The following is a 27965-nucleotide window of genomic DNA, read 5'->3' as shown; positions in this document are numbered from 1 at the left end:
TACTTGCCTTAGTGAAAGCTTTAATGGCTCGCACAAGAAAAGCTTCCTCCACTTCCACTGGAATCGCTCGTAAGTTTACTACACAGTGCAAGATACAGAGAATAGTCTGGTGTTGTCCCTGTTTTAGCAAAATGAAAATGAGAGCAAGTTTAAAAGATATATTTCAAGAAAAGACTTAAGTGCAGTTGAGTGAACAGAATCAATAGATTTTGGCTCAAGAAGCTAAAAAATAAGTTTTATGTACTATATAATAAGTATCCATTACTGTTTTCATGTGATTCTCAAGTTTGGGTAGCATCACACAGTACTGATGATGAATTTCACTGAAATTCTAGTGGACTCTGAAGACCAACGAGAGATTGGAATGGTATTTCCCTCAATGAACTTAAAGGGTTTTTTCTTTCTTTTCATAGTTGCTGCTTCCAAAAGAAATAAAAATGTTAGTGGTTGAGCCATTTAATAACAGCAAGCCCATTAGGCTGGCCTTTTAGATCTTATATCAAAGCCCTGTGGGTCTTTTTTCGCTTTTAGCCAAAGATTCAGAATTTTCTACACTTCAACTTGAGAAGAGATTTTTGATCATCGGCTTTTTTTCAATATTCAACTTTTGTAATAATTAGTCTTTATTAAACTTAATAAATGAAAGCTTATACTGAGTTGTTGATATAAAGGATTAATAACTTAATCCTCAAAGAAACAAGAATTATATACTGAAGAAAGCCAATTATCCAAATTAATTGTGATTCAGGCTAGTCCAGAAAAGTTGAGGTTACTTACTTGAAACCTTTGTTCTCTGAAGGTGTGTATCTCCTCCTCAGCTCATCACACCTCACCCTACTGTCCTGCTGGTGAGATCGATCTTAGGGAGGGTGCGTGCTTGCGTGTGTGTGTGTGTGTATATGTGTACGCACTTAATGAACATTTCTATTATGCTTCCCTGTTGCACACCGATCGGGGGTAAAAGTAAAAGTCCTTTTTTTTAAAACCAGAACGGCCCAAGCATTAAGAACCTGTGACCAGGGAGGATGGCAATGAGTGGGCGGCATGCTGGGAGGAGGGCATGAGCCAGAGCAGCTCTCCCTGTAGCCCAGAGAAGAAGATGGGAACCCCACATGTCCCTTGGCTTGGCCGGGGAACTGTGTCCTGTCAGCTGAAAGAGCTGCGACTTGAGCAGCCAGCTTTCCCTCCACCCCAACCCCAGAGTGGCCCCCTACACCCCAGCCGGGAGCCATTCCATAAAGAAAAATACCAAAGCCATCTGCTTTGAAGTCATTCATCCTGGAACAGCTGCAATGGCACTTACTGTTTTACCAGTTCTGGCTTATCTCACCTCTGACTCTGTACAGAACCCGGAGAGGGTAAGGGCTGATCTGCCCAAATCCCATCAGGTGGAGGATAAGGGGAGGGGGGAGGGGCAGGGCCTGGACCCATTCGGATAGGTCCGGGTCTCCTAGCAGCCTAGCCCTGAAACTTTGTAGTTACAAGTCCGCAAGTACACCCTGAAGGGGTTACCTAATGATGAGCTGATGAAACTACTTGTCTTAGGAGAACAAAGGTTACATGGAAGTAACCTCTGTTTCTCTCAAAGAGGGGAATAAGTCTTATCAGCTCATTAATTAAGTAGTCTAATGAAAACTCCTGCAGGTGGGAGAAAAAAGACTGTTACCAGAGTAGGTCCGAAGGACCGAGGATCCGAAATGAATTTCTCGATCTGGTATTGGGTCATGGTCTAGTAAGTGCTTGTTGAGGGGGTCAGGTTGCTGCTTTGCATATGCTGGACAGGATGCTGGCTCTGGTGGCCCATCCCTGACAGAGTGGGCTGCTTTCTGCTAGTCAAATCAGATGCCAGCCTTGTTGTGGCAGAATTCGATAGAGTCTGTGAGTCACAGAAAGAGAGAGGGGAGCGGGGGGAGAGAGAGAGAGAGAGAGAGATGGAGAGATAGAGTGTTCTTTTGGAGACAGGTTGTTCCATGACATGAAAACCAGACTATATGAATGGTGGTGGTTTCAGCTGATGGATTGGTCCTGTTCTGTTCTGTCTAGGCAGTGACTTAAGTTCCTTCAGGTGCCAAGGTGAATAATACTGCTTCCCAGGTGTCTCTGTGTAGGTTGGAAAAGAAGGCTGAAAAGGTGAACTGTTGGTTTTCGGAGAACTTGATTGTGACCTTCAGCAGGAAACCAGACAGGGTACGAAGAATGGCCTCGGATTTGGTGTGCATGTGTGTTTGTGTGTGTGTGTGTGAAAGAGAGAGAGAGAGAGAGAGAGAGAGATGAGACGCTAGTGCTTACAGCTCCCTGATGCAGCTTGCCGATGCTTCCGCTATTGGAAATTTTCTTGGTGAATTATCGTCGGAGTGGGATTGCCGCGGCTCAATGGGCTCTTGCGTTAGCAATGAGAAAATCACTTTCAGATGTTGGGAATGGAGTCGGGTAGGTGCCTCAAGGGTCATGGTCAGGATGCAGAGGTCCTTCCGGCCTTGGAACTAGAGGGCTCTTGCATCTAGGCTGTCCTCATCTGAGGATCCTATTGAGAGCCAAACATCTTTGGGTAGTTCGCTTTGTGCCCTGAACACAGTTTCATTGAAATTGAGTAAAGGCCAGCTCTCCAACACATTTCAGATGATTTCATAGCCCTCTGAGTTTAATCAGAAGCTCACCCAAGATCCTCTGTATAAGACACAATTTCTCCCTGATGTAGGTGCAATATTCGAAATTAGAGGGTTTCCAGAAGGGTCCCATGTAGGATTGCCTCGTCACAGATGGCACCACCCACCATCTTTGAGGGGAAATTGGGTCACTTTCTTGGTCTGCAGGTTTAGGGGTAAGGCCACTTACTTCTTCCATTCTTTCCGAGATCTCCGTTGGAGTTCACCTTCTGGGAAATTCACCGCTTGGGTAGGTAGTGGGTAAGATGGGACTCTCTTCCTCATCAGATTTGGCCCTTGAAGGAAGAAGGAGCAGGAGCCGTCCCTGGAGAACAGGGTCTCTGTCCTGCATCTCTAGCAGGGTGAGCAAGAGCATTGGGTAGGTAGGGCACATGGTAGTGGGAAGTAGGGAAGGTAAGAGAATGCATCTACTTCAGTTGGTACTCAAATTTAAGCCTCCTCTTTGGCAAGGGAGCATGCTATCATTGAACAATCAATGCCAGAATTTTACGCTCAGTCAGTCTCGAACTGCAGCCCTTTTGGGGGCTGGGCTTATACTCGCTACGCTACATCAAACGCTTGCCTGAGCGGCCCAGGATGGGGTCGGTTGAGGTGGCGATTGGCGCAGAGTGGCTTACCTCATCTAGGATTCCTGTGCGTGGCATTGCTGCAGCAGACTCCAGTACCATGGAGCGGTCTGCGCAATGCCCACACTGCTTGGCTTGGGGTGATTCACAGGACAGGCACTTAAGGGGCTGCTGGTTTAGCGGTCGATGCCCTGGTACCTACAGTGGGAGGGAGCAGCCGGAGCAGTGGGGAGTAGGTCCACAGCTCTTACACAGTGGTGGCCTGCCTGACTGAGTCTAAGGAGCGGTGAAGTGCCCAGAGGAAAAGGAAGGTTGATTTCTGTTTGTTCGTTAAAAACTCCCGGGAGGGCTCCTTACCTGGGAGACCCTCCTGTTAAGGATACCTGCCCCTGGGCTAGGGAACTATCGCCCAAGAACTTCCCCTCCCTATTACGTCTCCAGGTAAAGAACGGCAGCTGAATAAAGGATGCTGGGCGTGGCTCTTGCTTCTAGGATGCACTCTGGCCTCTTAAGGGCTAGAGCATTTTTTTCCCCCTGAGGTGAGGGAGAGAAAGGATAAGAGATAGAGAAATAGAGAAAGGGGGCGGGGGTGGTTGGCGACCCCGTGTTTGTGCAAGTAACATTGGCGTTTCCCACTGCCACCCACATCTTTGAACCGAAGGACAACTCGACTGCACAGGAGGCTGCCAAGAGGACTTTGGCCTCCCACAAGGAGTGCAGTCAAAAGGGATATGGTCAGAAGAGCTGGCAGGCTATTACCCACTCGGTGCTGCGAGCCAGGAGAGTCTTCCCATCTTTTATACCAAAGACAGGGCCTTGGCCTAAGGGAGAAGACCAAGCACTTGTGAGGGGAAGGGGCTGAGCAACACACTGGGCACGGGATTGAATTAAGCAGGAATAATAATAATAATAATAATAATGTTGGTATTTGTTAAGTGCTTACTATGTGCCAAGCAATGTTCTAAGCTCTGGGGTAGATACAAGGTCATCAGGTTGTCCCACATGGGGCTCACAGTCTTAATCCCCATTTTCCAGATGAGGTAACTGAGGCCCAGAGAAGTTAAGTGACTTGCCCAAAGTCATACAGCTGACAAGTGGCAGAGCCGGGATTAGAACCCACAACCTCTGACTCCCAAGCCCATGATCTTTCCACTAAGCCATGCTGCTTCTCTAACCAGTAGAAACCCAGTGTGAAGGGTGGAGTAAAGTAGAGGAGGTGGTGGCCAGAAAAGGGGCTCCCCTATAGGGGAGAGGTTCTTCCCACCCCCCCAACCCACTCCAGCAGAGGGGACATGGGTGGGGGGGATGGGCGCTGGCCTGAAAGCCTTTCCCAGGATGTTGGGGGACAGAGTGGAAGTAGGAGGAGGAGGAGGAGTATTAGTAATTGTATTGATTGAACATCGAATGAATGCAATGCATCATACTAAATGCTTGGGAAAGTCCAACAGAAGCACATGACATGTTTCCTGCCCACAAGGAGCTTACACTTACAATGGTGGGGGCAGACGTAAAAATATTTTGCAAGCAGTGGAGTCGGAAAAAATTCAGTTCAATTGAATGTCTGTATATTCTTAGGGTGGCAGCAGGGAGTGTGAACTCCCCCGGGCAAGAGAGAGGTCCTGTATCCCCTGGATCCTCTGCAGCTTGCTCCTCTGTTGGAAGTGTCCCCAGGGTATAACTGGAGGTCTCCACTGAAGAAGAATCTTTCTGGAGGGCAGAGTGTCACTGGACAGGAGAAGGGGGACATAGTCCTATCCCCTAGCAGACCCTGAGAATGGGGGTTGAGAGGGCTGCTTCCTTCCCCACCCCCTCTGGGAGAGTTAGAAGTTTTCAAGATGGGGAGCCCCCCTCTTTCCCAATGTCAGGAGCAAAAAGGCACTCCATCAGGCACACCACAGGCTGGCTAATTCAGATCACAGGTACTCAGTTTGCTTGGGTGGGTAGGGAGCAGGGATACCTGTGTTTCCCCCTTCACTGCCCTGGGCCTGAGGGTTAGACTTACTTGTGAGAAACGTCTTCTGGGGATTGCTGAAGGAGTTTCAGGAGCTACAGCTTCTTCGTCTTGTGGAAAAAGGAAACTAGAGAGAGAAGGGCTGTGGCTTGTCTGTCCAAAGGCGCCTTGGGGGGCTGAGGGGAGGGGAAGAGGAGGCAGGAGAACCCACTAGGGCAGACCCAGATCACTTATCAGCCCAGCCCTGAAGCTTCTGCGGTTCCGTGGTCTAAGGTGCAACTAACTGATGAGCAGACGAGACCTATACCTGCTTTTGAGAGAATCTGGATAACTGAACAAAATTGGGTTTGGATCAGATAAAGCATATGAACAATTGTATTCAATTATTTTAACTTTTTTTTTTTATTCAACGGACTAGCCTTAGGTCAGATAGCTGATCTGTTCAGAATACCAACATTTGCACAATTGACTTTCCACAGTAACTAAATAATATCTGGGCAAACATCGTTATTACCTTTTCTAGGAAAGAAAGTGCTTCCCGGGTGTCTGTGCATCTGCTGGCCAACATGTCAATATCGTCTTTAGTTATAATGGGTTCCTTTAGTTGTTCTACCCAGGACCACATCAAGCTACAGAGGATAAAAGGATCTCTTTCTCCACATATTTTTTCCCAAGCTCCATCTCGGGAATTCAGCTCTTTCTAAAAAAGAACACAAAAACAATGGCATGGCTCTTCTTAACGTTAACATATTTTTTTGTTATTGTCAACATTGGCTGCTTTTGGCTGTGCAGAAGAGGTTATCCAGGGGAACACAAATATTAATCTACTGCAATCAAATGGACTCTCAAAATGAAAGAAAGCCAGAAGAGTGATAGCTTAATCTACGGAAGAGCTTTAGAATCTGACTTTCGTTAGGAGGGGATTACATGTAAAGGATTTATTTCTACTAAACCTGGTTTCAGAATCATACGTGGTACCTTGAAGAGGAAAAAAAAGAAAACACACACCAAACACACACCTTTGAATCTGATTCCATTAGATTGACTTGAAGACCTCATAAAAATCTCCCCAAAGCCTTCCAACTACCTAAATTGGTGGCAGTTTCACATTTCGTCTGGGAAAATGAAAATGGTAATTTACTATCTTTGAAATTAAGCTTTAATTTCTTTAACTGATAACACTGCAGCAAAAGTTCTATTGAATAAAACACACTCTTCAAAGCAGAGGGCCGCCCTTGATTCTCAACTCAAAACTTTCCAAGAGTTGTCACTTATCTCTAGTCATTTTAATTCCATTATCTTTAATGTAAATGAATAAAAGGTTGACCTTTACTCCAGCACAGTGTAGGCAGGGTGCAGTAAGGCATGCATAGTAAAACAGGCAGAAATATTGCTATTCTGAATTCAATCCAATTAGGTTGCTCTGGAGCCTTCCAGAACTCCACTGGATTTATGTTATTGAAAAATTGTGAATTCTCAGGCTTCCTAAATAATTTATCTATCTGGAAAAATATCCTTATTTATCACATACAAAGAGATAAATGGCATCACAAAATAAAATTTTCCCTTCAGAAAATTCTTGGTAATCGTTTTTAAACGGAAGATTAGACGCATGCATGCGTGCGCGCACACACACACACACACACACACACACACACAATATGTATATGCTCAGACTATCCTGTTAGAAGATGAGCTTTCCTCTTTTCCCCCAACTTCATTCTTTTCTTAGCTCAAGAAAATTAACTTGATCCTAAAGCAAATAAAGGGAAAACGGGAAAGCATCTCAATATCCATCCTTGGCTATTAATTGACTTCCTATGCCTTTCCCCTTGCTTATTCCCAAATCCCAGTGTTACTTAGAGGAATCACGGGGACTAGGAAGGCCTAGAGGAATAAACGCACCTTCAATGAAGGGCCTTGTGTGTTTAAAGATTTAAGTCTAAAGCACCTGAATAAGGATATTTAGAAACAATAAACATATCTTATTGAAAAATTAATGAGGGCCTTGCAGCTTAACTTCATAAATCTACTGATCAATCCTAATAAGTAAAGCTCCACTGAATCTAGTGCTCATAAAAACAAGTTCTAAATTAAATTTAAAGTGCTTCTACCGAGACATGATTTTAGGTCAGGTCCACTTATTTTGCAGACTGTGCCTATGAAATAATACTGAGGATTTGGAGCAAAAAAAATGCTCTTAGCAACTTAATGATAGTTCTTCATATTACTAATGCCTTTCACTTAAGGATATGCGGCTACAAATTACAATAAATTGAATTCTTGAGGTCCTAAAGGGCAAATGGAAAAACTACCCCCAAAGTGGAAATTAGGCCACAAGAGTACAAAGAACTAGTGTGATTAGGTAAGGACAAGATTAGAAAAATGAAGGCTTGAAAGGAAAACTAGAATGAAGCATAAAAAGCATTCTTCAATTGTATTAGATAGAGAGGAAACCAGGGAAAATGTCATGCCCCCCGGTAGGCAGGAAGGGAAATCTAATAACAGATGGATGAGAAAAGGCACATTACAAAAAAGATCAGAAGTGAACTACTGACCAAGGCAAGCTCCCCTTGGAGTAAAAGGTTGGAAAGTCAAACTAGAATCAGGGAAGGTATGGTTAAAGGGTATTTTAAAAACCGGATGCATTTAAATCAGGTGGGATGAAGGCAGCATCCAAGGGAATTTATGTAATTGGCAGATGTGAATGGAGAGCCACTAGCTATTGACTTTGAGAAATCATGGAGGATTGGAATAGGGCAAATGATGTACCCCTCTTGATGAGAGGAGAAAAGGAAGACTAGATGTGGTCAGTTTAACATCAATAACTTGGGAAGATATGAGAACGAAGCATCAGACAATCAATTTGCAGCCACCAAGAAAAGCAAAAGGTATCAGGAAGCAACCAAACATGGCCCTGGATAGCAAATTTACTCTCCTAGGATAAAGTGGCAATAAAACATACATAAATAATAATGAGATAATAGCAATAATCTATCTGGATGTCAGGACAGCCATATCGACAAGTTGGAAGAGTCCACTCCTAACCATCCTACTGGGGGTAGGGGGTGAGTACCCAGCTGGTTCGAGGGTGCACCCCAAAGATATCAAATGGCAGGGTGGGGGGGTCTGTTAAGTGGTTGGCCATGAGGGTTGGCCCTGGGTCATTTAAGTATCTGTTCAGGATCTTTACTGGTGACCTTGGAGAAGCAGCGTGGCTCAGTGGAAAGAGCATGGGCTTTGGAGTCAGAGGTCATGGGTTCGAATCCCGGCTCTGCCACTTGTCAGCTGTGTGACTGTGGGCAAGTCACTTCACTTCTCTGTGCCTCAGTTACCTCATCTGTAAAATGGGGATTAAGACTGTGAGCCCCACGTGGGACAATCTGATTCCCCTGTGTCTACCCCAGCACTTAGAACAGTGCTCTGCACATAGTAAGCGCTTAACAAATACCAAGATTATTACCTAGCTAAAGAATGGGTCTAGTCACATTTACAAAAATAGCAGCAATAAGGCAAGTTTGCTTACACTCTGGAAGAAAGGAACAGAATTCAGAGTGACTTGAACAAATAGGAAAATGGGCCTGCAGAAACACAATCAAATGTAATAAGGATAAACATAAAGCAATGCATTTAGTAAGGGTATTTATCGAGTGTCTAGTGGGTTCAATGCACTGTACTGAGTGCAGTAAGCACCACAGATTCAGGAGGGAGAAAGACTGGCTAGGCACAGAAGTGGCACTATAAGGCCTGGGATTCAAGGGAATCAGAAGCTAAATGTGAGTCAGCAGTGTAATCAACAGGAAGCTGACATGGGGGAGTTGAGAAGGAAGCGCTCCACTAACTTCACCTGGGGTTAGGGAGACAGGGCTATAGACCCCGGGGCAACATCTTCACAGTCACCACAGCCAAAAGCTGGAAGTGAGGCACAGAGGCCACAGTAACTGCAGCAACAGCCCCAGAGGCAGTTTCTCCTGCCATTATTGCTCCACTTCTTTCTGGGCTGTGGGTAGAGGCAAGATCTAGGGGGAGTTCAGGAAGAAGTGGAGCAGTAACAGTAGGAGCTGATAAAAATAGAACTTCCAGCCACAGTCCCCCCACCCCTGCAAAATCATAACGGCTGCTTTGACCAGGGTGGGGTCATTTTCCCTACCCTTCCCACTCCAGCATATGTGCTCTCAACTGTGGTAAATATATATATATACATATATATATATATTGCACATTTTATATATTATATATGCATATATACACACAAGCATGAGTCCATGACCATAATGCCTAGTGGATAGAGCACAGGCCTGGGAGTCAGAAGGACCTGGGGTCTCATCCCAGCTATGCCACTTGTCTGCTGTGTAATCCTGGGCAAGTCACTTCACTTCTCTGTGCCTCAATTTCCTCATCTGTTAAATGAGGATTGAGACTGTGAGCCCCAAGGGGAACATGGACTGTGTCCAAGCTTATTACCTTGTATCTACCCCAACACTTAGAACAGTGCCTGGCACATAATAAGTACTTAACAAATACCATTTAAAAAAAAAAGCAATCCCAATCATGCTTCAAATGGGCTTAGGCTCATACCATTGGATCCTTACGGTTACAGTTTTAATTTTCAAATTTGCACTTCACAGGTTCTAAAACAGAAATTGACAGAAAGAAACCCAAAGGTCACAAATTCCAGTTTAGGCACCCTCTGACTGCTCACTTTTACTCAAACGAGCCCATAGACTCACAAAGAGGCTGAATCTTTAGCCAAGGATTTGCGAAAGCTGAAAATTTGAGAACTTTGATGAAGCCCCGGAAAGAGCAGAATTTCTCAGTTGCCAAGCAGAAACCTTTTTCTGGCTTATTCAGAATGGCATTGACGGGCTCCAGAAGAGGATCATCTAATTTTCTCCAGGTCAGTAGATAATGGACACAAAACAGACCACCTGGGACCAAATCCTACTGGGTTTCTTTTTGTGTGGATAGAGGCTCAGTGTGTCTAATGGATGCTAAGCAAAGTTAAAAACAGGATTAACTTGTAAAACTCCATTAGTGAACCACCTTGGGAGGTGTAGGGGAAGCACAGCAGCAGGGGGGTGGGAGTGGGAGGGGTAATCTCTAATTGAATGGGAGATTTTGCTTTGAACACTGTGATTTATTTTCAAGTATTTAGATTCATAGCAATCATATTTATCAAAATAAAACTACCTGCCACATTTCCACCTTCTGCTTCACTTCCTCCTCTTCCACAAATTCATTTATGTTCGCCAAGGCCTTAGCTGCCAAAACTCTTCTTGCCTCGATACTCAACTCAGACTGCAAAACAATATGTGGAATAGTTTCTGATGCGTCTTTACTTTCTTGGCTTTCACATCCAACATAGAATTCTGCCTTAGGAGAAGCAGCATGGTCCTGTGCACCACAAAAATTCCCAGCACAATTCACCAGTCCGCGGCCCTCTTTGCCCCCAGATTCACACTTACGATCATTAACTTTCTGCGGCAACCTACTCGGTTCCTTGTCATGTACACTGGCAATTTTTGATGTTTCCAGTTCCTTACTGTTGTGTGCCCCTGAAAAGCCTGTAGAAAATGTTCTACTACGCTGCACTTCTTTCAGAACTTTTCTCCTATGGAAAACTGGTGAACCATTACCTTTAGGTCCTTCCATACCACTGAACTTAGCCTGATTCCAGAAAGAAAATGTATTGCGCACTAAGTCTTCTTTACTTAAATCCAACTGAGGAGACTGTGGAACATAACAATGGCTCATACTCTTCTGTTGCTTGAGATTGCGGCAGAATAGTATTTGTGCCGGCACTGTCCATGGAGTTTCTCCTTGCTCCAAAAGAAATTCAGCTCTCTTTAAATCTGAATCACTGTAGCTGAGGCGTCTTTTCAAATGAGTCAGAGGCTGAAGGCATTCAACATTCCGTCTCTTCCAGAGAGGGTCATATTCCCGTTCAATGGAGAAAACGGCATCCTGGTTCTCAAAAGGTGTTGTCACTGCTGAGGGGGTGAACAAATCGGGGGCATCACAACCTTGTCGTACTAACTCTTTATCTAGGTGCATTGTGACCATCTCAGAAACTGTCTTTTCAATTTCTGCTGTAAGATCTGGCACCTCTAGCACTTCTTCCTCTATCACTTGCCTGTTTTCGGCCAAATCCAACAGCAATTTGCAAACTAGATGAATAATTTTGGGCACGTGTTTCAGAAGTCGCGCTTCATAACCATGAAGTAGGTGCTGCTGGCGAATTAGGTACTGTGACAAAGTGACAGCATGTGCTTTGGGCTCACAGCAAGAAAACACATTGCGAAGAGGAATCAAAAATTGGGTAAATTCTCTTATACACAATAACTGTCCTCTGGTTTGTATGGAATTTGGTCTCTTTGCCCGAACAAAAATAATTGCTTGATCTGCCGTCATTCTTGTTGCAAAAACTAAGTAACACGCTATTAAAACACCTAGAAAGGTGAAGAGCAGATTACCATTAGGTGGGTTTAGATTTACAATACTATAGTCCAGATTTGGGAGGGGAGGGATTGCATTGTTCAAGCATAGTCTTAAAATACCCCCTTATATTTACATGTCAATTTTACAGTTGTTTTACATCATATTATAGCTGTTAATTGCAGTGCCCAAGATTAGTGGCCAATAATTCTACTGGGTAGTATGGGTTTCCTCTTTCCTGCTTGTTCTAATCCCTCCTCTTCCTCTCCCCGACCCTGTCACTCTTTCGAAGAAGAAATGATCCTTTCCTGATTGGTCCCATCCCACTTTTGCTCTGGACGCAGCAGTGAAGGAATTGCTTAAAAGACTTAAACACTCATTTACAACACTCCTACTCCTGATTTCCAGTTCATTTTGCCCCTTGACCTTCCCCACCTACTGCTATCTTTGTTCCTGACTAACGAAGCATTCCAGTCAATTCTCTCCCCACTCTTACTGCTCTTGCTTTTGGATTCTTCACATTCCCAACCCACTTTCCTTCTTGATCATTAGCCAGTCCAATTCCTGAGTACTTTTTCCTTTTCTCTGATCCATCTTGTTTTTATTCGTTCTGTTTCTATTTCTCCCCTCAACTTCCGAGTTTCCTGGCATTAAGCCTAAATTTTAAGCCCTAACCACCCTGCATCCCATACATTTTCAAATCCCTTGAACATCAGGAAAAAAAAAATGCACTGAGTCAAATCATCTCTGCCCGAAAAGAGGTTAGGAAAATTTGGTAGCCATCAACCTTAAACTTCCGATGCCCTGAAAAGATGATTCCATGGTCAAAATGCAGTTCAAAAGAATTTCCTAAAAGGACAAAAATATTCAAGAACCATCATGGCAAGGCATGTCCGAAAAAAACACTATGGGTTCTGATCAAGAAGCATTTTTGTTGTATTAGGGAGGTTGTGTTTTCCATTAAAGATGAATTGTGTAAAATGGCACATCTGCTTTATAATTATTCTTTTGTCCACAGCTGAAAACTATACGTGTTAAAAGAGTGTTTTCTTTCTGAAGTTGCTGCTTTTACCCAAACCATTAAAAGATATACTTGGAAATATTCTTGTGAAAGGATTTAATTTTGTCATTCCCCCTACCCATTTCCTGATTACTTGTTGAGCGGTTTCAAAAAATCTTCAATTCAATCAATCGTATTTATTGAGCACTTACTATGTGCAGAGCACTGTACTAAGTGCTTGGAAGAGTACAACATGACAGAATTAGCAGACGTATTCCCTGCCCATAATGAGCTTATGGTTAATTCACTTCTTTTATTAGAAAGAGAAATACTTGAGACCTGTGACATTAATTGTGTTCCTCAAAAAATATTACAGGAACATCTTAATGGCTTCATACGCTGACAAAACAGCAACAACAAAAATCACCACAACAGTTTACCTGTTCGTCCAAGTCCTGCATGACAATGAATTGCTAGTCTCCCTTCCTGTAAAGCAAATGTCATCACCTTTACCATATCCAGGATGGTAGTGAGAGATGCTACTCCATAATCCTTCCATCCAAAATTGTAGAAGTAAACTTAAAAAAAAAAAGGAGGTAAAAAATTTGCAAAGAAAAAGGTTTTTTAAAATCAATCAATGGTATTTATTGTGTGCTTACTGTGTGCTGAGCACTTTACTAAGCACTTGGGAGAGTACAATACCATAGAGTTGGGAGGCATGATCTCTGACCTCAAGGAGTTCACAATTTAGTCAGGGAGACTTCCCAATAAAATTAAACAAAATTATTTTAAAATACTCAATGATCTTAAGCCTGGGACTTATGGGATATGTGTATGTGCCTGAAATGGGTTATTTTCTCATATGAAAATAGAGTTTGCTGTTAATGTTTTTTCACACACACATTTTGGATTCTGGGAGATATTTCAGACCCAAGCTCAGTTGGAATAATTTACGGAAAGGTATAACTGTGAATTTAACAAGTGGAGTGATTCACACTCAAATTACTAAGATATAGATAGAAAATATGCAACATTGTTCTTGGCAGAAATGCCTCTTTAAAAGACTGTATAAGGCAGACTCAGATTTCTCCCCCCCCTTAAGTGAACAATAAAGATGAAGGGACTGCCTACTGCACATATGCATTTAGGGTCGACATCTGCTATATTGCCATGCGCAGCTCAGGTCTCTAAATGTACTCTAACTTAAGGCTCCCCTTAGTAAAGGACTACGGTAGTTGTCTCTATCAGTTTCATCATACAGAGCCTAATTCATCTCTCTCTAATACAAGAAAACAACCCTTGGTTCCTAACAGCAACACAATGCACACAGCACTGAGTTATTCAAAGTTGCAGTTAGCTTATTTTCATTTTTCATGAGTTCTATTGTGCAGCAGCACTTACATAACTGCTCTTATCCCAAGAGCACAGCAGCAGAAATTCTGCAAATACTGTAGTTGATAATTAATGAAGAACATCAGCAGGAGTGAACTTACTGCCAGCCTCCATGAAAGCTTCAGGAAGGTAAGTAAAACCACTTTCTTGTTCTAGCGGATTCCCACAGCTAGCATGCTCTCCAGGACGCTGAAGGTTAATTACTGTTTTGATGCCACTGCTTTAGCAAGGGGGAAAAAATAATCACACGGTGAACAGTACTAAAAAGCAAATTCACCTGAAATTGGAATGAGAAACATACCGGGTATATTGGAAGTACAGCTTTCTTGTTTATTTGGAACACATTTCTTCCCTACCTATTGTTAAAATGAACATGCTTCTTCCCCATCGACTATTCACAGGACTATGAAAAGACACACAAAGGCAGTCATCCATCTGGTCCCCAAATTGTGGTGGGGAAAATGTGACCAGTTACCTTTGAAACTGTTCAATGATGTTGTACTTTTCAATCACTTCGGTTGATGGGCGAGCCATCGCAAGTATGTTATCTGTTACCCTGGAAAGGGTGAGAGAGGGAACCGATTAGCTGCTCATTAGACAAAAGGGCTACTACCCCACCGCTTTTGGAGTTTCAAATGCGCCCACATCTATTTAAAGGTCTAGGATCATAATGCTCTTTGTAAAAACCCTCGCATAGTTGGAAATAAAGGATCAGTGAGCCCATTTTTCCCTCCTGGGGTCTCGAGAGTGCTTCACTCTACCCTTTTTAAAAAAAATTCTCCATTGAAAACAGGCTTAAACGTCCAGAGAACACTCATTCCCAGGACAGCAGCTGCCTGTGGTGCTGTCCTGCTCTGTTCTGTTCTGCCTCCAACTGCCTTCCTGAAGTGTGTTTGGAAGATGCTGGAGGGGAAGCAAAGTGGCGGCAGCAGCTGTGCTGATGGCAGAGTTTCTGTAAACACAAACCCATTACCCCACTCCTGCCTATATTTCTGTGCACAATAGTTTGCCCACCAGCACAAAGGTGTCGCAGAGCATCTTGGTGCTCTGTCTGGGGAGGAAACAGACAAGAGAAGGGGACCACCTCTTCTCAACTCCCCATTCCTTTTCATCAACAAAGAGAAGTCTTCTAATTACAACAGCTCCTTCACCCTCTTATCAGTGGAGAGAATGGCATTTAGGAATACAGAAAATACATAAACAGCCTGTTGCATTATAAAAGCAACACATTTTATATTCAAGACACTCTCCATAGTAAAAATGCCACAAATAATGTGGGGTCTAGTGAAACAGCAATTCCTGTTCAGAGAGGCTCCACATGTGTTCCTGTGAAAATGTTATGTCTTCACAGACAACAGAAATCCAAGTTATTTCAAAAGTGAAAATCCTGAAATCCTACAGCTCAAGATTTTCTCAAACCCTCATCTCACTCCAGTAACCTCAGATGTCTTTTAGTTTATTGATCATGTTTACTCTTGCAACTATTACTACAGGCGATGCAATCATCACTACAATAGTATTATTTACAATGAAATTCATTCATGTTATTTATCACTGAGGGAGAGCTATAAGGAAACATGTCCTCCAAATTACCAGGAAGAGTAAACCCCTTTAATGGCTTGCTCCTGCTCACTCCAACGTGCTGGATTTTCATACTTGCAGGCTCGACCACCACATGCCATTGAACATGCCATATGCCCGGGGATAACATGCCTCAACCGTTCTCCGACTTTAGTATATTTTGGTGTTGGACGTCTTGAGCCTCCTAAAACACAGCAAGAGGAAGGACCAAGACATTGTAATAGAAAACAGGATGCAAACAGCTTTAATGATGTGGCAAATAACATCACTTCCAATTTTATTTCAATATTTTAAAGCAAGAACTAGATGTGAGTCTAATTCCACACTGTTTTAGGGCTTGATCAAGCCAGGTTTCTTCCCGAAGAGATTAACCATTTCCCTCGTATCACAGGTACATAGTATGCTTTGTTTTGAAACAAATACCAAAGAGCCTTCCTCTTGCGATGCTAATTACCATCATCCCAAGCATTATTTTTGAAAATGAACTGTCTCATTTAAAACTTTCTCAGGAGATAAAGCTCTGTTCAGGAAATATGAATGGAAAACACTGTGAAAATACATGAAACACTTGGTGTTTTTTTCTCATTTTAAAGCTTTTAAAAATACTTTGAGAAAGCCAAGTCCCTGCTATTAGTAGTTAAATCTACAATTTAATGCACAAAATGCAGACAGAAAGGCATTTTTCTCAAATCCCATTTCTAAATAATAAGGTTTTGGCAATCTATAAGAAAAAGAAAAAGAACTTTACTTTTTCTTTCAGGAAAAGTTGGATTTAGCTCTGCGCTGCTGACAGAGGAAACAGCCACCATGACCCGATGAGAGGATGAGGAAAGCACCTCTATCACTGAGCTCCGACGCCTCTGGTATAGACGGAGTAAGGGATCCGAAGTCGAATGCCTTCGGCCTTGGAAAAATGTACTGAGAAAATTCACAGCTGAGAGCTTCCGGGGCGAACCCTGCATGATCACCCTTGCAAGAATCTTGTCACACCTTAGAAGACCAGTGACTAGGAATTCTCAACTTGCTCACTGATGAAGTTATACGGAGATATGTGCTTCGTTCTCTGTGATCTAACAGATATATTCAGGATAGGCTGACTGGTTTCCATAGTAACAAACAATGAAGCCACTGATTCTCTCTAACTCTGTGGAAGCAAAATACTATATGAACGAATTCCGTTCTGGACAAATTGTTCAAAATGTGGGTAAGAATAGCATGTATTTCAAGCTAAAAGCCTCAGAGAGGGATTATTCAGACCTTTGTTTTTGTTTCTCAAAACACTTTGGTCTTAAAAGGCCTGAATATTATAGGAGAGCTACAAAGGACACAAATACAATACTTAAGACAAAAAAAAAATACTCTAGCTTGCAAGGTACAAGTTCTGCTTTTCCAGATTTCCATGCCTAATAAAAATGAAAAACGTTCTGTCTGTCCTTTCAACCCTCTCATTTCTCCTTCCCAGGACACTCTGAAATTGTTATTTTGGACTTTACAGAAACACGGTCCACTGAACTGAAGAACATACTGAACTACTTGAGACTCTTCCCTCATGAATCTCTCCAGTTTACTGATAACCAGGGATTTTATTTCCAAGATAGACCTCCTTCCTCAAGCAACTTGATTCAAGTGTTCAACAATCAGGTGGAAATACATCAAAGCCTACAAATTATGTGGTGAGATGTTTTAAGCACTTTTAAGTTCCTATCTCTCATTTTTGAAAATCTGAAATAAATTTTTCCAACTCAGTAGGTATGACTTGGTACTTATCCAGAACGGGCCAATCAGGGATGCCTATCTCCTTTGAGGCAACGAGGGCCATCAGTCCTATGGGATTGGCCACCATGGGTGGTGGTGAAGCTCATGGCTTTACCTCCACAGCTTCTTGGACAGGGTGGGCAGCTGTAGTTGGCCCACTCTGCTCTTGGAGCTGGGTGGTGGCCAGAAATAGAGGCAAGATATCAGTTCTCCTTCTTCTCCATTTAAAGGCAAGTCACAGCTCCCTGGCTGGGGAACACAGCCAGATTTGTCTTGCCCCTGCGGGTCTCCGGTGGGGGCGAGGCAAGGTCCCATCTAGCCCCAAGACTTCTGTAGAGCCCAGCAGATGTTCTCTGGGGTGAAGTAGGTTTTTGGTTAGCAAATTCCGGAGGACTGATTTGCAGAGCCGGACAGAGTGCAATAGCTGCAGTACTTTGGCAGGTGACAGTGGCAGAGCAATTCATCAGTCAAAAGTATTTATTGAGTGCTAACTCTGGGCAGGGCATGACACTAAGTGCTTAGGAGAGCTCAGTAGAGGTAGTTAGTAAGTAGACGAGATCCCTGCTCCCAAGGAGCTTACAACCTAGCAGGGGAGACAGACATGAAAATAAATTACTGGTGGGAGGAAGCAACAGAGTATAAGGATATGGGCAAAAGTACAATGGGGGTGAGAGAAAACCTAAGCACATAGGGGACAAGGAAATGCTGAAGTGTCATCTGGGATGGAAATAGGATGGGAAGATGAGAGATGAATCAGGGAAGGCCTCCAGGAGGAGATGCTACTTCCAAAGGGCCTTGAAGGTGGGGAGAGCCATGGTCTGTCAGATGAGAAGGAGGAGGAAGTTCCAGGTAGAAGAGAGGGCATGAGAAGAGGTCAGTACGAGAGAGACGAGAATGAGGCACAGTGAGCAGGTTGGCTTGGGAGAAATGAACCATGCGAGATGAGATGTAGTGGGAGAGGAGCAAGGATAATTAGCAGGGAAAGAGCTGCTCAAGTGAAAAGTTGAAAGGGTGAGTTCTCTCTCCTTTCCCTTTCTTCCTTCCCCTCTCTTTTCTCCTATTTCCCCCCAGCTCCTCCTTCCCCTCCAGTCTCTATGTTTCCTCTCACAGCTCTTCCAAAATCCAAATTCTGATCACCTTGGTCTGGCCCCAGGCCCATCCAGACCATCAGGGGCTCTAAGGGCATTGGGAGCTATGTTGGAGGCTTCCCTTCCCTTGGCCCAGCCCCAAACCCCACCATCGGCTCTGGGGATGAGTCAGGGGTCTCTTGCCTCTGGTGGTGTTCCAGAGTTCAGGTGCAGACTCTTTGCACCCCGTTCAGCACCAGCAATGATCAGGGCCTTTTCTGCCCCTTTCATCAGGCTCTGGAGCTGGGTCAGGGGATTTCGGGGGCTCTCACTGGAAGCCACAACCCCCTGGACATCACTTCCCCTTGAAGTCCCCCAAACTCAGAGATCTTCACCAAGTTTGTCCCTGTGCTCAAAATGAAAGGTTGGCAACCCAAGTACACAGAATGAGAAAGGCATTTTCAAAAAACGTCTCTTAAATTAGATGAAGCATGTATCTAACACCCTATGCGTCATTTTTCAAGAGGGGAAAGAAATTCAGTTGGCAGAAGACAGGGTAATGATGAGGATGCAAAGGAAGAAATACTGGCATAATACCCCCCAGTCACAACCTTGGCACTTACTCGGGCCCCAGGGCCTCATACCCAACTACCACTACCGTTGTACAGACCCTTTTTGAGCCCAGTGCGGAACATGGCTCTGCTCAGGTTACGTTTTCTGCCAACAAAACAACCTCAATTCTGAGCTCATCAGTCCAACCTGATTGCCACTAACATTAATGTTACATTACACGATGGTCAAATCAGAACCTGAAGGTGTCTCTGAATCAGTAGCTACTCTGACTTGAATTCCCTGGGGTGCTTGCAAGCCAAAATAGTTTCCCAGAAGCCACCCTGGATATTCGGAAAGCAACAAGGGCTTTGGGAAAGGGGGAGAAACAGAGTCCTTAAGGTGTCAGAATTTTGAAGCTGAGGCTTGAATGTTGTCACATACATACCCTGAAGCTGTGCTTCTTTTGCCTCAGTTTATGTACAAGTGCTCCCTTTTAGTTCTAATATCAACAATTGGTTTTTTGTTGGCTTTTTTTTCAATCTGCATCCTTCATTCTCCTCCCATGACGAGTCTAGAAGAAAAGGTTTTGGTGTCTGCAGTGACCAAAGTTCAAAATGTCAATTCTGGGCTATTGCCCTGGAACTTCTCAAGGAAGAAGCTGGACAAAATGGTGGTATTTGTTAAGCACTTATTTCGTGCCCGGCACTGTACTAAGTGCTGGGACAGATACAAGATAGGTTGGAAACAGTCCATGTCCCATATGGGGCTCAAAGTCGTAATCCCTATTTTAGAGATGAGGCAACTGAGGTCACGTAGCAGATAAGTGATGGATCCGGGTTTAGAACCCAGGTCCTCTGATTCCCAGGCCTGTGCTCTTTCCACTAGACCATGCTGCTTCACTATAAGATAATTACAAGATAATCAGGTTGGACACAGTCCCTGTCCCACATGGGGTTCACATACTAAGAGGGACAGAGAAGATGTATTCTATCCCCAATTTAGAGATGAGGAAACTGAGGCAAAGAGAAGTTAAGTGACTTGCCCAAGGCCACACACCAGGCAAGTTGTAGAGCTGGCACTTGAACCTGTATCTCCTGTCACCCAGTCCTGTACTCTTTTGATGGGCTCACGTTCACTCCCTGATATTACTTGTACTTTCCAGAGAAGCAGTGTGGCTTAGAGGAGGGAGCACCAGACTGAGAATTAAGAGACGTGGGTTCTAACCTGGTTCCTCCACTTGCCTTCTGTGTGACCTTGGGCAAGTCACTTCATTCATTCATTCATTCAATTCATTCGTATTTATTGAGTGCTTACTGTGTGCAGAGCACTGTACTACGCAATTGGGAGAGTTCACTATAACAATAAACAGACACATTTCCTGCCCACAACGAGCTCATAGTCTAGAGGGGGAGAAAGACATTACTATAAATAAATTACAGATAGGTACGTAAGTGTTGTGGGGCTGGGAGTGGGGGATGAATGAAGGGAGCAAGTCAGGGTGACGCAGAAGGGAGAGGGAGAAGAGGGAAGGAGGGCTTAGTCAGGAAAGGCCTCTTGAAGGAGATGTGTCTTTGAAGCAGGAGAGAGTAATCGTCTCTTGCATTTGAGGAGGGAGGGTGTTCCAGGACAGAGGGAAGGCATGGGTGAGAGGTCGGTGGCAAGATAGGAAAGATTTAGTTACAGTGAGAACGTTGGCAGTAGAGGAGCGAAGTGTGTAGCTGCATTGTAGTAGGAAAGTAGCGAGGTGAGGTGGGGGGGGGGGGGGGGCAAGGTGATTGCTTTAAAGCCAGTGGTGAGGAGTTTTTGTTTGATGCAGAGGTGGATGGGCAACCATTGGAGTTTCTTGAGGAGTGCAGAAATACTTAACTGCTCTATGCCTCAGTTTTCTTATTTGTAAAATAGGGAATAAATACCTGTTCTCCCTTTCCCTTAGAGTGAGAGACCCATGTGGGATGGGGACTTTCTGATCTGATTGTATTGTATCTACCCCAGTGCTTAGTGCAGTGCTTGGTAAATAGTAACCACTTAACAAATATCACAATTAAGCTTGCTGTGGGCAGGGAACATATCCACCAATTCTATTATATTTTACTCTCCCAAGTGCTTCACACAGTACTCTGCACACAATAAGCATCAATAAATATGAATGATTATCACTATATTATTAGGTCTCATATTCACCCAGTAGATTTGATTCTCCATTGCTTGGTAGGTTTTCAGTCTAGCCTAAAAACTGATGTCTCTTAAGGCACCAGAAGCATTTCTATCTGCCAAAAGACAGCCAAACTCCTTGACTATTAGCACATCATTTGACAATATGTTGCCATGGAAGCCCCAAATCAGCTACTGCTTTTAACTCTGTGCTGCCAATGAACTTGGTGATGTGTTATGCGCAGAATGATTAATGCAAGAGCTAACTCAAATAATATGTCCTAGTTCATTTCTGCATTATAATTCTATGAACCCATTTATCTTCAAGTACATTACAAGCCTTCTAATGTGAGATTCTAGAGCCCAGTGTTACTGAGTGACAAGTGGAGGCTTTGGGGGGAGATTTCTCCCCTTCTGAAACATAAGTGTTCATCCTAATACAAGGCGACAGAGTGCTACTATTAAGATGGTTAGCCCATGGTAAGTATTGGGAAATTATGTGACTGAAATACCAACAACCCTAAAAAAATATAACCAAACACAAGCCACAAAATACAGTCAGACAGGCAATCCTGTCATGAAATTGTCTCAGGACATTTGCCCTAAATTCTACACTATAACTGGTTGAAAGCTCCAATTAAAAAGTAAGCAACATTCTAAAAGCCTAAATTTTCTTTGATTCACTGAGGCCTTCTACCACCATCAGCTCACAGGGCTCTAGAAGTTAGTGAGTAGACATGGTTCCTGCCTTCAAGGAGTTAATAAACTAAAAGAGGAGATGATGTGAGAACCCCAAGGAAAATGTGCATTCTTCCTGGACTTCACTGGGGGCCAGGCTGTTATATACCCATAAGCCAGGACCACTCCACTCATCCTCTATTCACGAGGATCAAAGGAAAAAATAGACTTGTGTGGGATTCCAATAATGAATTTCATAGGCCTCAGTAGGTACAGCTGAGCTACACTCACAGAGAAGCGAGAGAAAAAACCAGAATTTAACTTGTCATATAAATTGAGAGGAACAACACAGAATATTTAAGGAGAGGTTTGAAATTCCTGAAGGATTTTTGGGCTGATTAACAGACCACTCACCTAGAAATCAGTCCTAATAGCCAGTACAGTGATGCTTTTAACACAGTTAACCCCCACTAATCTTCCTTTTTAATCCAGATGTAGCTTGGAGAGAGCGACATAATTTACTACTACAGAATAAATGATAATAGTGATACTACTCTGTGCCAAGCCCTGTACTAAGCACTTGGGTAGATACAATACAATCAGATCAGCGTGGCTCAGTGGAAAGAGCACGGGCTTTGGAGTCAGGGCTCATGAGTTCGAATCCCAGCTCTGCCACTTGTCGGCTGTGTGACTGTGGGCAAGTCACAACTTCTCTGTGCCTCAGTTCCCTCATCTGTAAAATGGGGATTAAGACTGTGAGCCCCACGTGGGACGACCTGATTCCCCTATGTCTACCCCAGCGCTTAGAACAGTGCTCGGCACATAGTAAGCGCTTAACAAATACCAACAAATACCAACATTAGATCAGACACAGTCCCCATCCCACATGGTGCTCACAGTCTAAGGGAACATCTATGTCCATCATCCTAGATGGACTGAGGTCTCTCAGGAGGAGAATCAAGCCTGCCGCTTCCCTGCTCAGGTCAATCCAAACAGCGCTAAAGTTTTCCCCTTACTCCTCACCAGAGCTCAGTTTTGCCCCCATGGATGGGGAGAGGTTTTCACCTTATTGACTATGAGCCAATCCCTCTACAGATTATTCCAAATACCCTGAAAGGGTAGAAACAGGGAAGACTGAACCAACCTCAAGGCCAACTGTAGCCTGGCTAACAGGTGACACCCAATATTTTTTTTGGTGTATTTGCTAAGCGCTTACCATGTGCCAGGCACTGTACTAAGTGCTGGGGTAGCTACAAGCTAATCGAGTTGGTCAAGGTCCATGTCCCGCATGGGGATCATATTCTTAACCCCCATTCTACAGAAGAGGGAACTGAGGCACAGAGAAGTGAAGCGATTTGCCCAAGGTCGCATCTCGCACAAGTGGCGGAGGTGGGACTAGAACCCAGGTGGGATTAGATTCCCAGGCTGCTTCTCACGCAAGCCGACACCCCTGGGCTGGGCCCTTTATGCATTTAGAATGAGTTTAGGGGATGAAGAAGGACATGAATTGTATTGTATTGGCTTGTAAGAGAATGGGTGGGGTTAATATGAAAAGGCATTTTAGCAGAGATGGATTTTGCACTTATATTTAAAGGATGAGGAGGTATGCCTGATCATATTCACCTTGCCTCATAAGAACAGTAGCCTAAAATCTGAAGAGGTTAAAATTCAGGAAACACCTTCAACTACTCAATTCATACAGTATTTCAAGAACTTTGGGGACTATTCATAGAATCCCGGCAATAAAGTCAGCCTCTATTTCAAGGTACATCACTTTTGATTTCTGTGCCAAGTAATTTTATCCATATTTTAATTCATTATTAATCACCTATACATCTGTGAGCCAGAGGCTTTTCAACCATATATGGTAAAAATCATTCCAATGGTTTTAATAGCCTTGTTTTGCATTCCTTAGTTAGAACACCATCAAAATACTGTTCTTGTACCTTCTGCCCTCATTCCAGGATTCTTTCCTGAGATTTTGACATTTTTTTGTTTCGTTAATTTTGTGGGTCAGCGCCTTAATTCCTATGCACCCACACACTTTGTTCCCAAAAATCTGTAGGAAAGTAGATTTGTATCTCTGTTTAAAGGAAAAGGAAAGTTGGCAAGGAATGATGAAAGGGATACTAATAGCATCTCAGAGGCTCTCAAATACGTAGACCCTCCTGCCATATCTTAAAAGAGCATATTTCAAAACTATCCATTTTAATGAGCTAATTCCAATGGGGCACAGCAACAGATAAGATACTATAATGCTCTTTCATATTTTGTATATTATGTTTACATTCTTCTGCTTAATTTCTGGGTTTGGAGGAGCTATTGTAAAAGGTAGACTTTCAATCAGTCAATCAAATGTATTTATTGAGTGCTTACTGAGTGCAGAGCACTGAACTAAACACCTGGGAAAGTACAATACAATAGAGTTGGAAGACTCAATCCCTACCCACAAGGAGCTTGACAGTCTACAGGGGGAAACAGACATTAAATCCAATTACAGAAAGGGGAAATAAATTGGGAGGAAAGCGGGAGAGGGATTATTATATGAAATGCAGGACTCTGAGCCTGAAAAATCTACAAACAACCCATGGAGGGAGTTTAAACATTACCCAAGCTCCTTTCACCTCTTCCTCCTTCCCCGTTTTTCTTTTCAACCCTAAATTGCATCTAATTTACAGGTCTGAAAGACCACTGTTGTCATTATACCACTTATTGGCTAACATCAAATTCTATTTTTTCCCCTGATAAAACTCATTTTGCAAATCAGGTGAGAAAATATCTGTATACAGTTTTGTACAAGCCTAAACCAGGATTGCCTAAAAAAAATGAGGTTGGTACAACAGTAATCATCCTGGAAGAATCTGAATAAAAATTGAAATATGATCCGCAACACTCTTTGTGGAAAGTTTCAAGATACTCATGACCACTGAAATCAGGTATTTATCATCACTCTGTTCTTGGTGAATCTGTGACTAGATCTGCTCTTCCTCTTCACTTACTCCCTTGGAGAACTCACGAGCTACCACAGCTTCAACTCCTATGTGGATGATTCCCAAATCTACATCTGTAGTGTGACCCTGGGCAAAATACTTAACATGTCTGTACCAGGGACTGTGTCCAACCCTATGATCACGTATCTACCCCAGAGTTTAGTACAGTGCCTGACACATAGTAAGCACTTAAGAAATGCAATAAAAAAAAATTAAAAATCTGCGTGTGTATGCATATATATGTGTGTGTGTCTTTGCGTGTGTGTGTGTGTGTGTACATGCATATATACACACATTTTACCAGCAGACGACTCATCCATTTCTTGAGCAGTTTCCTCATCATCACCTTCAAATTATCGTCAACATCGGCAGGACAAGATTACCAACGATGAGAACCTGGAACTTAGCTCTCTGCATTGAAGTAACGTTCACAGCTGCACACAGACAAAGACACACACATAGACATACCCACATCCATATTTGGGTGCATAGCAGCCCTTACCCAGCTGCTGCTGTGGCTTCCTGTTGTCCTGGCCTCAGCTGCAGGGTCCGGCCAACCCCGCTGCAGCTGAGAGTCTGGCTGCCCCTGGGGTAGCTGCAGCCTGTTCTACCTCCATAACTGGCAGCACTGGAAGCCCAGGGCCTGCCAGGGCAGTTCAGTGCAGCCAAGGAAATAGTGAAAGTGATGGCAGAGGTGGCTGGGCAGTCTCTCCTTCACTATTTATTTGAAATGTTGCCGCCGCCCTTGCCCCTATTACCACAGAGACCTCCACCCATTTCCGAGGCTAAAGCCAGGCTCCAAAAGCAGTCTTGCTGGCCTTTCAGCTGGTGGGATGGGTCTTTAAAATTCAGGATCATCCTGCTTAATGCAGGACTTTTTTATGGTTTTTGTTAAGCGCTTACTATGTGCGAGGCACTGTTCTAAGCACTGGGGTAGATGCAAGCTAATCAGGCTGGACACAGTCCATTTCCCACATGGGGCTGATGGTCTTAATCCCCATTTCACAGAAGAAGGAATTGGGCACAGAGAAGTGAAATGACTGGCCCAAGGTCACATGGCAGACAAGTGGCAGACCTGGGTTGAGAACCCAGGTCCTTTTGACTCCAAGCCCAAGCTCTATCCACTAGGCCGGGCTGCTTCTTGATCATAAATTCCAAGAAACTCACTTGATCACCAGTTCATGGAACAATACAGCAAGACAGAATAAAATCCTGGGATGGGCCAAAAGGACTTACATCTCCAACAGGCTAACTTTTGACACGATAAACTTTTGATAAAATGTGGGATGGCGATAAAGGCGAGTAAGAATTTTAATAGGAGCGAGGCTATAATGCTCTTGAATGTGGGTAATGTTTCAGAGTTACACTGTTGCTAAGGGAGAAGAAAGACGTTTGGGATGAATCATTCCCAAAGGGTCCTGATGAGAGGGGTCGAATTCATGATTTCAGTCAAAGAAGGAGATAAAAGGAAGGGGAGTATTAATTGCAAAATTCCTTGAGTATTTCAAGTTAAAGAAACCACGATAGAGCCAACAGCTGAAGTAGAGAAAAGTCTGAAGCTCTATATCATGAAAGACTACAAATGTGCATTTTGAAATTTGGCTGGGAAGAACTGGATCTTTTCTTTGGCTTTTAATTTGTGTATTCAGAGTTGATTCTTTAGAAACTCATCTCTCCTACCCATTAAAAAGAACAAGAGGTGGAATAAAAGAAACATTACCTTTCATGCTTGTAAAATACACACTGCTGTTTACCAGCGAGCTGTAAGGTTGTTCATTCTGAGACAAGACTCCCGCAGTCATTGCCGTGTCTGTCGAAACAGCAAAGAGATTTACAAACATGATTAAAATGACTGTTTATGTTCATTGCCCATCGTCAACATCATCAATGGTATTTACTGAGCGCTTCCTATGTACGGAGAGCACTGTACTAAGCGCTTGGGAGAGTACAATAAAGCAGAGTAGGTAGACACATTCCCTGCCCCCGAGGAGCTTACAGTCTAGAAGATATTCAAGTTGAAGGAAAAAAGACAGGTGCAAAAACCTTAGGGAAGCATACACGTATATAGAGAAGCAGCGTGTACTAGTGGATAGAGCACGGGCCTGGGAGTCAGAGGACGTGGGTTCCAACCCCTGCTCTGCCATGTACCTACAGTATGACCTTGGGCAAATCATTTAACTTCTCTGTGTCTCAGTTCCCTCATCTGCAAAATAGGGATTCAGTACCTATTCTCCCTCCTACTTAGATTGTGAGCCCCACGTGGGACCTGATTATCTTATATCTATCCCAGTGTTTAGTATAGTGTTTGGCACATAGTCAGTGCTTAACAAATACCACGATTATTATTATTATAAGGAAAAGCTCTCAGCCTCACAGCCCATGAAGCTAGCCACCAAGTCTGTCCACAACCCCATAAGGGAAGGAGCCCCGTTTCTCCACAGGAACTTTCTTCTGGAGCCCTGGCTCTGGATGAGAGTCAGTGTGAGTGTGCGTGTGAACAGAAATGTGTCAGTCAGTGCCTGTTGGTTCCAGCCTACTTGATCTGTCCCATTTCCTCACTCTTCAGTGTGTTCTCTTCCATCCCTGGGGCTTCCTGTCTTCCATGGCCTCTGTGCTTTCTCCCCTCCCCCAGGGTGAGAATACCCTCTGCAGTAACAACTCTGCCCTTTCACTAGCAAGACAATGTCACTCTTTCTCCCTTGTCAACTACCTCACATAGAGTCCCCACCAACTATTCCAGACCTTCAATTCCCTTCTAAAGCCTCCAGTGTGCCTGGCATTTCCCTCCAAAACTCCTGATGACCTTGGAAAGTTTATTTCATTAACCAAATAGAAGCTATCAGCCATGATCCCCCCTGAAAAGTCCTCTTCCCTTCCTCAGTGTTCTCCTCTTTCCACAACCACAATCTCAACCTCCCAGCTGTTTTCAAGAGGAGATCAATCAATCATTTGATGACATTTATTGAGCGCTTAATGTGTCCAGAGCATTGTACTAAGTGCTTGGGAGAGTACATTATAACAGAGTTGGTAGACATGTTCCCTACCCAAAAGGAGCTTACAGCCTAGAGGGTTGACAGACATTAAAATTAAAAAAATATATATAGTTATATACATAAGTGCTGAGGGTGGGCTGAATAAAGGGTGCAAATCCAAGCGTAAGGGCAATGCAGAAGGGTAGGGG

At 43.6% G+C, this 27965-nt stretch overlaps 1 protein-coding gene across 10 annotated transcripts in view; it reads right to left on the bottom strand.

The window, feature by feature from the left end:
- The window catches only part of PTPDC1 (protein tyrosine phosphatase domain containing 1), a 111063-nt gene that overhangs the window by 4291 nt on the left and 78807 nt on the right, over positions 1-27965 (bottom strand). For 4 of the 10 annotated variants that reach the window (XM_007655404.3, XM_029050878.2, XM_007655402.3 and 1 more), the window contains exons 2-9: positions 26505-26594; positions 15604-15775; positions 14486-14566; positions 14112-14230; positions 13059-13196; positions 10374-11632; positions 5698-5883; positions 8-118 (exon numbers count right to left, since the gene is read on the bottom strand). In XM_007655404.3, the coding sequence (XP_007653594.1) occupies positions 8-118; positions 5698-5883; positions 10374-11632; positions 13059-13196; positions 14112-14230; positions 14486-14566; positions 15604-15775; positions 26505-26586 (2148 nt within the window). In that variant the 5' untranslated portion in view covers positions 26587-26594. Of the gene's footprint in view, positions 1-7; positions 119-2835; positions 3000-5697; positions 5884-10373; positions 11633-13058; positions 13197-14111; positions 14231-14485; positions 14567-15603; positions 15776-16339; positions 17222-25078; positions 25219-26504; positions 26595-27965 lie in introns of those variants that run through there. The other 6 variants (XR_005659494.1, XM_007655406.4, XM_007655400.4 and 3 more) reach the window with 6 other exon arrangements.

This window comes from Ornithorhynchus anatinus, chromosome X1 (assembly GCF_004115215.2).
Source record: "Ornithorhynchus anatinus isolate Pmale09 chromosome X1, mOrnAna1.pri.v4, whole genome shotgun sequence".
NCBI lineage: Eukaryota > Metazoa > Chordata > Mammalia > Monotremata > Ornithorhynchidae > Ornithorhynchus > Ornithorhynchus anatinus.
Note: the sequence above shows the minus strand (reverse complement) of the source record. Positions and strands in the feature narration are given on the sequence as shown.